The following is an 11,210-nucleotide window of genomic DNA, read 5'->3' as shown; positions in this document are numbered from 1 at the left end:
GAGCAGCACATTCTAACCATTCCCTGAAATGAAATTACAACTTTGTGGGTATTTTTATGCAGCTTTTCTCCAATTTCATTCATTTAAATACATAATTTTCTGTCATCACAACAGGAAATGTGACCCACATTACTTTCTCCCCAGCTAGCCAACTCAAATTATTTTCAGTTTAAACTCCTCCCCTCAACTACAGCTTCATGCTGAGACAGGAAACTCAAACTCATATCTGATTTGACACAGCTTTGGTATGAACTAACTCTTGGATCTTTATGTGGACAACAGTTGAGGAGATACATGGTGAGTAGAAGCCATCTTTTTGATAAAGTACCCAGAACAAAACCGAAGGGACATGTTAGTACAACATGTTTTCAGTGTCTTTACAACCAAAAGCTGCCGTTGCTCTAATATCCGAGTGTAAAAGCTATGGCACTGTAATTATAGCATAGTGTATAAAAGCAAATGTCTAGGCAGCCATCAAACCACTTTTTTATATTTAGTAGGTTTTTCTATAATTATTTCCGTTCTTTGTAATATATTTGAGGTTGCAGTTGTTCTACCTGAATCCAGCAGGAGATGGAGCTGCTGAGCCACAAGACTGAACCAGTTGGTGACAAACACTTGGAGAACTGGAAGCTAGTTGACTCTGGGGGATTTGGTCGTGTCTACAAGGCCAGGCACAAGGACTGGTGCTTTGATGTGGCCATTAAGATACTTCATGATGGTGTTCGGTAAATAAATATCTGCAATTTTTCTATAACTTTAACTTTTAAATGATAAAGTCATGCACATGTTAAGGAGCTCTTTTGCTTTCTCTCTACTCCTTTCAACAATCCCCTGCCTCATTGGAGCATGTCACTGTGTGACGAGGCTTATCATATGGATAAGGGTTCCTGTAAGTTTGTGGTGGGACTTTATGGAACCTATCAGGGATGTCCGCTTGGAGAAACATTCCCGCAACAGGGACTAGTGATGGAGTTCATGATGAGAGGATCTGTTCAGTCCCTGCAAAAGCACCTCTCTGGCCCTCCAGTGTGGCCCCTGGTCTGCCGCTTGGCCCATGAAGTGGCTTTAGGCATAAACTTCCTCCATTCACAGAAAATTATGCACCATGACCTAAAGCCAAGTAATGTACTGCTGAATGACGATCTCAACGCCAAGGTAGAGTGCCTTCGACCTGAACTTCTATGTTTAAGTCAACTATGAGGCTGATTTCATTGTTTGTTTGATGTTATGTGTCCCTTCTTTCTCTGCAGCTAGCAGACTTTGGTCTGTCCAGAGTTTCCACCAGTGCTTTGAACAGCAACAGAGAAACAAGCGGCGTGATCGGAGGTTCATACAAGTACATGCCTCCCGAGGCTTTTGAAGTATCATATGACCCTGTCCGCTCTTTTGACATATACAGGTTAGACATAACATTAACACAAAATTCTACTCTATATGGTAAAAACTTTAACAGCATTAACATGTTACTGAAAATCTCTTCCTCTCTCTTGATTAGCTATGGTATCCTGCTCTGGTCCATTATCACTGGTAAAGAGCCTTATCCATTGGCTGATTACAATCGAGTGGAACTGAGGATCCCTAAAGGGGACAGACCTTGCTGTCAAGGAATTGACCTGATGAGGGAAAGGGAAGGGTTGAAAGAACTGGTGGACCTCATGAAGAGGTGCTGGGACGGCAGTCCCGCCAAGAGGCCTCCCTTTAAAGGTAAATGTTCATCATTATCACCATATTACAACATGTTCTAGTCTGAACAATATGCTTAAATCAAATGAACCTTTTGTAGACTAGTTTGACAGATACATATTTAAAATGTAACTTTGCTTCTGTTTCAGATTGCCTTAAAGTCACTGACAATGTGTTTTCAAAGCACGAGAACAGAATTCGTGATGCGGTCGATCAAGTCTTGACACGGCTGGTACAATTCATAAATTTTGTTTCACAAATTGAAATATAGTGCAGATTAATCATGATTTGGTTTATTGATTTCTTTAATACATAGTATTTTCTCCTTGTTTTACTTCAGAACTCACCAACCAGTAATCAATCACACATGAGCATGGCTTCCAATGTTCCTCTTCAGACACCAGGTAGATTGTTCAATACTGTTTGTGAGTCGAGGGAGTTTTAATCTCATACATTATTTCTTACTTTCCTGAATGAAATACAATGTTTTCTTTTCTTTTCAGAACAGTCAATGTCAAATGATACTGTGGATGGCCCATTCACAAAACCTGAAAGGTCTTCAATACAGGTATGCTAAATGCTATTTGACCATTGCCTCACAGGAAGTTGAAAACAAATCCATGAGTAACTAATAAGTAACTTTATTTAACCAGGTAGTCTTGAGAGGAGAAAACAAAAACATTTAGCCTACAGTCAGACCTAAAATATAATCAAGAGACGTAAGAGAGATAATAGAAATATTGTTGAGTTTTAACAGTATTTTTTTCTTTAATTATTTAAATAAATATTATTTTGACGCGAATGGTCAGTCCACACATCATTTACTCATAAAGGGAAAAAAAATAAAAAATGCTAAAAGAGCTTTTTATTTTTGCCTACAGGATTGTGTTGGAATTTCTACTAGAAGAATGAGTAGTACAGATAAAGGTGAGTATTTTTGTTTCTGTAGTGATGTCATGGAAATTAATTAAAGCTCTTTGTTTCCTGTGTGTAAAGAAAAATATCTAAAATGAGCATGATATTGACATGTATCACTTTAATCACATGGAGTCTCATTAATGATTGAATTAATGTGTTTCATGTGCATGCTTTCCTTCTTTTGTATTTTAAAACAGCAAAGTTTGTTGACGTCAACAAGGCAACGTTGATTCAAGACGTTGCCATGGTAATGGCAATAACAGAGGAGCTTGGAGACATGGTCCACCCTGAAGCCTACTCGTTAATTGATGCTGCAGTAACAACCCAGAAACAGATGAGAGTGCTTTATCAAAAGTCATTACATTCAGGAGGAGAAGAGGTCAAAGCAGCCTTCTACGACGCCCTCAAAAAACATCAGCCCGCACTAGTGAAGAGGCTCGGTAGGATTTCCTCCTGCTAAAATGACCAAACATGACATTTTAATCAAATTTTTTGATTTCACTTTCTTTTCCCTCAGGTGGCAGTTTCTAAAGAAACGGTGGCCTTGCTGCATTTTCTGCAGGTGTCAAAGACTTCCCCTGCTTCTCCTCCTACACTTTCATCTTTTGTGAAAAAAAATCTTTTTTTATTCATTTGCATGTATATCATTTGCTGAGATTTTTTCTACACTTTACTTGTTGTACAACAATTCATGGATAAATGATAATGCTAGTTTAGTGTACTAGGTGATCAATGATCTGGTTTCTCCCCTATTGAAAGAGTTCATATCACAGATAATAGAAGCAAGGACGACCAACAGAGGCGACTGTGCGATACAGCATATATCTACTGAGTTTAGCAGATCAGCCTTCTCTATTCGAGAAAAAGACTTTTAGAGCTCAGTACCAAGTTATATAAGAGTGCTGCAGCTTTCCTAATTTTAAATTCAAGATGAAATCATGGCTAAAAGCAACCCAATCGTGTACTCATCAAGAATAAACTCAAACACTTGATGTCTCTTATTGTTGTCAAATCTTGTTGTTATTGTTTTAGTGAATATTAACTATCTTGTAATTTGTCTTGTAACAGAGATGTTGTTTTCTGTTTCCTGCCCAGAGTTTACAGCTGTAAATTAGCTTAAAGTTAACTCTCATACAGCTAAGAAGGTGTGCACTGACCCTGTCAAATAAACAAAAAATATCTTAATAAACATATTTTTTCAAAATGTGTCTTCACCTGCTCTATTTCTGTTCATTCAGAAAGTAACATGGTGTGTTGTGATGGGGATATGGCTTAATTATCATGCCATTAATATTATGAAGAGGGGATGTTGCTTGTGTCCTCCAGTGGGTGGGAGGTAGAGAGGGGGGGAGAGAGAGAGAGAGAGAGAGAGAGAGAGAGAGAGAGAGAGAGAGAGAGAGAGAGAGAGAGAGAGACTGGGTAAGAGGCTTTTCTGGTTCAATCCCTCAGTAACTGTCACAAGCAGTCTGTCAGTCACCTGCAGATGATGGAGTCGAGGGCATCCCATCAACAAAGTTGCTCTCCTGTCTCAGTTGATAGGATTGTTGTTCACTACACTCACACTGAATACTGAGCCAAACAGAGGACTGAAAAACAAAAAATAAAAAATAAACACAAGACAGAGTTGTGTAACGTTTCCTTGCATTAATTTGTTTTCTGACTTGTGGTGGTAAAATAGACAATTGTTAACCAAAGCCACTCTTAGCATCAGTCCCGAAGAATCAATTACAACATGTTTTGCCTGTCTTCATGTACACACAGACACTTGTATATGTCTCTGTCTGTCTGTTTCTGTCTGTCTGTCTGTCTGTCTGTCTTCTCTGTCTCAAATGAGCAAAGCTGGCAGAGGAGTAGTATTCTGGGATTTGACCTTTGTCTCATTCACAGCTCTGTCTCCCTGAGCTTTGCGAGAAAAAAAAAGAAAAAAACTCACACCTCTAGACTCTGGTAATCCTCCGAGGGGAAAGTGTGTTCAAGCGTTATCCTTCTCTTCCTCAGTCCTACTGCCTCACTCCACCCTACACACCCATCTCACCCCACCCCGCTGTATTAATGCTCCCAATCCTCTTTGTGGGAGAGTGACGTCTGCTACTGTCAGAAACAGAGTTAAGCTCAGCAGGCACTGGGAGAACGGAGTGGAGAGAAGCTCCACAGATAACCAAGCAGCACTGCGTTCTGGGCCTCCAGGGGGACGGATTTCTGCCACCTAAGTAAGACCTGACTCTCCTCTCCAGCGGCTTCTCATGCCTCCAGCTGGGGGTTGTCATGGATTTCTAAATTTGGAGTGCCAAGATAGTCGACTTCATCAACAGGTTAGCTAAAAACTCTGTGTGAGGGCCTAACTGGCCTCAAACTGCAGGGATGAGGGCTGACAAACTGGAATGCAAACTATTCTCAGGGCAAACAACCCAGTTTTAAATTATTTGTGTTGCTGCTGCTAATACTGGCAGTTCTGGTTTAACTGCTGCACTTGCCACAAAGCAGATGGCAAGACAGCTTCCTCCGATGTCAGGTGTGTCTGAAAGGTGTTTGTGTGGACATGTACTCAAAGCATTGGGTGTTCATTAGGGCTTATAACTGAACAGCAATTTGTTGCTGTGTGTGGAAGCGGCTGGGACAACTGTTTATTTTGTAAGAGTGTGACTTCGTCTGTGCAAATGAAACACGTCAGAAGTGCTTGAAGAGTGTCTGTGTTTGTGTGTGTGTGTGTGTGTGTGTGTGTGTGTGTGTGTGTGTGTGTGTGTGTGTGTGTGTGTTAGTGAGGTGGTGGGGCCCTGTGGAGGTCGTAGCCCTGGATTTCTTAGAGATGGAGGGTCATGGTTATGACCGGTTTGGAGATGGGGAGAGGGACACTTACCAAATCGACTATCGGAGGATCGTGGGGGACACGGAACCAGCACGGCCGCGCATCCCAAACAGAGATGGGGAACAAACTCAGTCCTACGGGTCCTTTGCCCATCCGATGCCACATGGACATGGGCATGAGACTGCAGCCCAGCGTTACAGTGCTACACGTATCCAAGCTGGATATGAACCAGAGAGGTCAGTCTCTACTCTTGCTCAGCCTATCACCGCACTGCATATGCTGTCAGGTCATGCCCTTCTCTGACGATTGTGATTGTGATGGGGTGAAGCTTTATAACGTGTATCTCCAGCAGCAACTGGGACGTTTTCGTTTTTCTAGCAGAGTTGGTTGTGCGCTTTCACAGGCCTGTTTATCAGCTAACTGCGGCCAACCAAATCCTCTTACCTACTTCACTGCCGTCACAGGTGTATTGAAAGTGTTTCCAAAGACAAGAATGGATTGCTTTTGTTAGCATTTCCTGTCTACGCTCCATTATTTCTAATAGGATCTGGCTACAGCATGTGTGTGAGAAAGAGAGGTGCATGTCTTGCACAAGGGATGAACACATACCCAGACTAAACAAACATGCATTCTTTTTGTGACATTAGATGTATGAACAATTCATTCTATGATGCTGTGATGTACATGATACAAATAGGTGTCTATTCATTGTTGTATCTTTACACTCCAAATACCTCCAAATATTCAGACCTGGTACTTAATATTTTCAGTTACATCTTGTGTGCACGTGTGCCTTTTTCTATTTTAGCATGGCAGACTACCTGATCAGTGGAGGCACAGGTTATGTTCCTGAAGATGGATTAACAGCACAACAACTCTTTTCCATCGGCGATGGACTTACATACAAGTAAGAGATATGCTAAACAAAACATAAAAACAACAGAGATACATTTACTGGCTCATGTCATGGTATTAACACACTGACACAGGTGCATGTGCACATATAGAAACACACGTTAAAGTTATGCAATGGCTTCCATTACATGTTTAGTAATATCAGTGATGACACATCTGCTTGGTCTTTATATGGAGGATTATTATGAGTAATACTACTTTCAAGGATGACTCTGAGTGGGGTCACAGACATTAAAAGCAGTGTGTGAGTGTTTGTGCACGTATCAGTGTGTTAATGAGTGTCGGTGTAGTTTCCTTAATGGAGGCTATATGCAGGGTTTATCAGAGTGCAGAGGATAAATGCAATGGGCTGAAAGGCTGACAGCTTATGTTTGCTCACTGTCAGCTAAGTTTAATAAAATGCTGCTTTGCAGGAATATGATTTGCGCTGTACTGTTCACATACACAACTAAAGCTGCATAATCCTTGTTTATGGTGATTGTTACGAGTAATATTGATTATTCATAAAGACGTCTAACTCTCCCAGTTCCAAAGCGAGATGTGTTCACACGTGTCTGTTTTGTCTCCCTTTTCAGTGACTTCTTGATCCTCCCCGGTTTCATAGATTTTACTTCTGATGAGGTGGTACGTATCATTACACTGTTATCTATATATCACAAGCCACAAACTGGATGCTGTTGACTGGTTCACAGTTTACATTTTTTTTATTTCTTTGGACAAACATTAACAGTTACGTTTGTCTTTTTTCATGTTATTTCTGTCATGTCATTCCTTTGGGCCACAAACATGTTCTTCTTCCTTGACCTCAATAAAACAAATGTTTACTGGTATTTCCTGACAATAGTTTGTATGCACACACATGTTTTGCTGTTACCCTTGTAATTCATCCCGAACTCTTTGTTGTGCTCCGTTGAGCACAAGATTGTTTGTTTGGCTTGCTTTGTTTTCGTCTTTGCAAGCTCTGCTGGGACATTAAATTAATTTCATGCCTGGGTCACATGGGTTATTGCTGGATAACAGGTGTTCAAAACAGACACACACTTACGTCATCCAGCACTCAGCAGGTGAATTCAACAAGTCAACCTCGAATCTGTCTAAACTGGTTTATTCTTTCAATACAAATTAAAAACCAGCCTTAACATTTGGTTAACAAATGTGTTGCAGCTGCAACACTGTGGTGACGTTGTTTGTAGAAAATCATGTCATCAGTAGGTCAAGGCAAAACATTTTAGATTATATTTTACATTTAGTTTGTTCTAAGTGTTTTTGAACATCATGAAAGGATTTCTGTTTCCAAATGCACCCCTTTTTTTAGGATCTAACCTCTGCGTTGACGAGGAAGATAACCCTGAAGACACCTCTTATTTCATCTCCCATGGATACGGTTACAGAGTCATTCATGGCCATCGCCATGGCAGTGAGTACTAGCACTGCAGCACTACACACACAAACACACACACACCAGAACCGATTGGTCATTCAGTTTCACATCATCCTGCTCCAAGAGCACAAGAACATTGAGGGCCCCTGGATACCTTTTCAGTGTTATTTCATCAATTCATTATTTCCTCTCGTGTCCCTATTTTTTGGCTGGTTTCAGTTGATGGGTGGGATTGGAATAATTCATCATAACTGTACTGCTGAGTTCCAGGCCAATGAGGTGCGCAAAGTCAAGGTAAGACGGACCAAGGCGACAAACACATGAACTTACAGTTTACTGAGATATTCATCTGTGACACTGTAGCACCCACGACAACCCTCTTTCACAATAGGATGAAAACAGTGTACACTGAATGGCCTCTAATCATTCAACGCTTGTGTTTTTGTTCTTGTCAGAAATTTGAGCAGGGCTTTATTACAGATCCGGTGGTGATGAGTCCCCGACACACAGTGGGGGACGTGTTTGAGGCAAAGACACGCCATGGTTTCTCTGGGATCCCTGTAACAGAGACCGGCAAGATGGGCAGCAAGCTGGTTGGCATTGTCACCTCCAGAGACATAGACTTTCTGTCTGAGAAGGACCATGACAGACCCCTGGAGGAGGTGTGTGTATAGCTTATGTGTTTATGTGTGTGAGAACACGATATATGCATCATTCATATGCTGTTGAATAAATGGGCGGTATATTAATATACATGCACTTTACTGCTTTGATTCAGGCAATGACGAAAAGAGAAGATTTAGTTGTTGCACCCGCTGGAGTCACACTAAAAGAGGCTAATGATATACTGCAACGTAGCAAAAAAGGTAAATCTGTGAAGTAGGTCACCCTACAGTAGAGCACAAGTAACCAGCCCTTGGACTCGCTTGGGCCTTTCTCTTTCTTCTGTCACTCATTTAACACTTTGACTCTCCTAGGAAAACTCCCCATAGTAAATGACAGTGATGAGCTGGTTGCCATCATTGCGAGGACTGACTTGAAGAAGAACAGAGATTATCCTCTGGCCTCCAAGGACTCCCGCAAACAGCTGCTGTGTGGAGCTGCAATCGGTACAAGGGAGGACGACAAGTACAGACTGGACCTACTCATGCAGGCCGGGGTGGATGTAGTAGTCCTGGTAGGTTTAAAATGGAATCTGATTCAGCTTTTGGTTAATTTGTGATTTGATTCAGATGGGATGAATGTAATAGCTTTGGCGTTTCTTGGTTATTTTGTTAAACGTGAACTGTTCTAATTTACCTATCGATTTAAACAAAAATCTTCGATACAGTAGGTGCTTCATCTCTCATTGAAACTTTTTGATTTTAACAGGATTCCTCCCAAGGAAACTCAGTGTATCAAATCAATATGATAAACTACATCAAACAGAAATATCCTGAGCTACAGGTAGTTGGAGGAAATGGTAAGCTCTGCTCGTCTTCTTCTGCATTTGTGCTGTGTAAACACCCTATAACTTTTTATTTGTATAACCTTTCATACCTCTCTCTCCCACACTGAGCTCTTATATGTTTGTCTGTCCCCCTCTAGTGGTGACAGCTGCTCAGGCCAAAAACCTCATAGATGCTGGCGTGGATGCCCTGAGGGTGGGCATGGGGTGTGGCTCTATCTGTATCACACAGGAAGGTATGTTGAAAAGTGCAGTACTGTAAATAACAGTTGGTTTAAGATAAAAACTGAAAACTTAGTTTATGTGTGATAAACCTAAAACACACAATATTATGCTCTCGTTCCTCAGTGATGGCATGTGGACGGCCCCAAGGTACATCGGTGTACAAGGTTGCAGAGTATGCCCGACGTTTTGGAGTGCCAGTAATTGCTGATGGGGGCATTCAGACTGTTGGACATGTAGTGAAGGCTCTGGCCCTGGGAGCATCAACAGGTAGAGAATGTTTCCTCCAGGGTACTACTGTTAACTCAAGTCTTACATTTTGTGTTACGTTTGGATCACCCAGTGGACATTCGGTGTAATATTTTGAGTCAGAAGTTCTGAAGGTGCTGTCACTGTTAGATTGTTAACCAAAAGACAGCAGTGTACTGTTTTTGTCTTTGCCTGTTGTCCTTGGCAATATGCATAACCGCATCCTGTATTTTTGTCCTCTTATATTTCTGCCCTCAGTGATGATGGGGTCATTGCTCGCGGCAACCACTGAAGCTCCAGGAGAGTATTTCTTTTCAGATGGCGTCCGTCTGAAAAAGTACAGAGGAATGGGCTCCTTGGATGCCATGGAGAAAAACAACAGTCAGAAACGTTACTTCAGGTGAGGGAGTGGGGTTACAGAGGTCCTTAGAAAAATACATGCTCATAAGAACTCACAATGACCTCTTTAACTCTGTGTAAATTGTGTTTGTGTATCCAGTGAGGGCGATAAGCTGAAGGTGGCTCAAGGCGTCTCAGGATCAGTACAAGATAAAGGTTCCATTCATAAGTTTGTTCCCTACCTCATTGCTGGTATCCAACATGGCTGTCAGGACATAGGAGCCAAGAGTTTATCCATTTTACGGTAAGTGTGAAATGGTTTGTGTGTGTGCGCAAATGTGTAAGTCTGTATTGTGTAAGGGCCTTTAGATATGAGCTGTGTGTCTTTGCACCAGGTCGATGATGTACTCTGGAGAGCTGAAGTTTGAGAAGAGAACCATGTCTGCTCAGATGGAGGGAGGAGTCCACGGCCTCCACTCGTAAGTGGATCCCCGGTTTCAGACCTTTCCCCCTCTGCAACCCTTCTTATTCTATGTGTCTCTTTACTGTATTCCTCTTTCTACTGTTTGAATATTTCAGTGGCAGTGGTAGTTTGGTGAAGTCTGTCATCGTATGTTTCCTCTGAATATTTATTGTACAATAGTAAAGGTACTAATGATGCATGTCGGCTTCACTTGTATTCAGAAACCTTTGTCAGAAACCTTTCAAATGGAATTTATCTGTGTCTTCTCTCTTCCTCTTTTCTTACCCATGCTGTCACATTAGATATTCTTTTGTGCCATGTAAGTACATCAATGTGGTTATCACACCTGCATCTTCTTTTTTCATTCATTCATCTCTATCCAATATTGCTTTTATAGCAGGGAAATGTTATCTCAACACAGGAGAGTCTTACACTCTTCTTTTTCTGTGTCATGCTTAGTTACGAGAAACGACTTTACTGAGGCGGGAGGAAGAGGAAACACTCGAACAGGACCAAATGTCCCAACCCCAGCAGCTATGAGCAGATGCACCGGGCGCATGTGATCAAACTACAAACAGAAAGCTGTTTTTGTTGCTGTACAACATACACACTCTAAAACCTGAGACTGCTTTTCTGTGTTCTCCCCTCTTTTTCTTGTCCCTGCTGTCTCTGACCCCTTCAAAGGTAGACAAAACAACACACTTGAACTTGAATTAAAAGTTCAAACTTCTCATGTAGTCACATCCGCATTTGAACTCTTTATCTGTCTTTCTTCCACTGTGGC

At 41.5% G+C, this 11,210-nt stretch overlaps 2 protein-coding genes across 9 annotated transcripts; both read left to right on the top strand.

Annotated features, from left to right (window-relative positions):
- The first annotated feature begins 214 nt into the window (after window positions 1-214).
- Window positions 215-3,808, top strand: LOC137881432 (receptor-interacting serine/threonine-protein kinase 3-like). Of its 3 annotated transcripts, none has more exons than XM_068723376.1 (11): window positions 215-297; window positions 571-728; window positions 849-1,158; window positions 1,254-1,402; window positions 1,499-1,707; window positions 1,836-1,918; window positions 2,027-2,090; window positions 2,190-2,254; window positions 2,568-2,613; window positions 2,802-3,044; window positions 3,122-3,808. In XM_068723376.1, the coding sequence occupies exons 1-11, from the start codon at window positions 295-297 to the stop codon at window positions 3,133-3,135; spliced, it is 1,344 nt and encodes a 447-aa protein (XP_068579477.1). In that variant the 5' UTR covers window positions 215-294; the 3' UTR covers window positions 3,136-3,808. The 3 variants fall into 3 exon arrangements, with proteins under 3 accessions (XP_068579477.1, XP_068579476.1, XP_068579478.1); XM_068723375.1 differs by having other exon boundaries at window positions 568-728; XM_068723377.1 differs by having other exon boundaries at window positions 542-728.
- A 2,410-nt stretch (window positions 3,809-6,218) lies between these two features.
- On the top strand, window positions 6,219-10,989 carry impdh1a (IMP (inosine 5'-monophosphate) dehydrogenase 1a). 6 transcript variants are annotated; one of them, XM_068723216.1, is made up of 15 exons: window positions 6,219-6,317; window positions 6,901-6,949; window positions 7,641-7,742; window positions 7,926-8,000; window positions 8,162-8,368; window positions 8,485-8,572; window positions 8,684-8,883; window positions 9,078-9,168; window positions 9,294-9,389; window positions 9,502-9,645; window positions 9,883-10,024; window positions 10,124-10,267; window positions 10,359-10,442; window positions 10,729-10,745; window positions 10,886-10,989. In XM_068723216.1, exons 1-15 carry the CDS (start codon window positions 6,220-6,222, stop codon window positions 10,987-10,989), a joined length of 1,641 nt encoding a protein of 546 aa, XP_068579317.1. In that variant the 5' UTR covers window position 6,219. The 6 variants fall into 6 exon arrangements, with proteins under 6 accessions (XP_068579317.1, XP_068579321.1, XP_068579319.1 ...); XM_068723220.1 differs by lacking the exon at window positions 10,729-10,745 and having other exon boundaries at window positions 6,220-6,317; window positions 7,926-7,985; window positions 10,886-10,907; XM_068723218.1 differs by lacking the exon at window positions 10,729-10,745 and having other exon boundaries at window positions 6,220-6,317; window positions 10,886-10,907.
- The last annotated feature ends 221 nt before the right edge of the window (window positions 10,990-11,210 follow it).

This window comes from Cebidichthys violaceus, unplaced genomic scaffold (assembly GCF_023349555.1).
Source record: "Cebidichthys violaceus isolate CVI_PGR_0920_01 unplaced genomic scaffold, fCebVio1.0.p SCAF_3, whole genome shotgun sequence".
NCBI classification, from domain to species: Eukaryota; Metazoa; Chordata; class Actinopteri; order Perciformes; family Stichaeidae; genus Cebidichthys; species Cebidichthys violaceus.
Note: the sequence above shows the minus strand (reverse complement) of the source record. Positions and strands in the feature narration are given on the sequence as shown.

What these genes read in the sequence shown, in the direction of transcription:
- LOC137881432 (XM_068723375.1), top strand. An exon ending in CAAGAGGCCTCCCTTTAAAG is followed by an intron (nt 1,708 to 1,835) that starts GTAAATGTTCAT and finishes CTTCTGTTTCAG; the next exon opens with ATTGCCTTAAAGTCACTGAC. An exon ending in CTGAAAGGTCTTCAATACAG is followed by an intron (nt 2,255 to 2,567) that starts GTATGCTAAATG and finishes TTTTGCCTACAG; the next exon opens with GATTGTGTTGGAATTTCTAC.
- impdh1a (XM_068723216.1), top strand. Translation starts at nt 6,220, where the DNA reads ATGGCAGACTACCTGATCAGTGGAGGCACAGGTTATGTTCCTGAAGAT. An exon ending in ACAGGTAGTTGGAGGAAATG is followed by an intron (nt 9,169 to 9,293) that starts GTAAGCTCTGCT and finishes GTCCCCCTCTAG; the next exon opens with TGGTGACAGCTGCTCAGGCC. An exon ending in GGCCCTGGGAGCATCAACAG is followed by an intron (nt 9,646 to 9,882) that starts GTAGAGAATGTT and finishes TTCTGCCCTCAG; the next exon opens with TGATGATGGGGTCATTGCTC.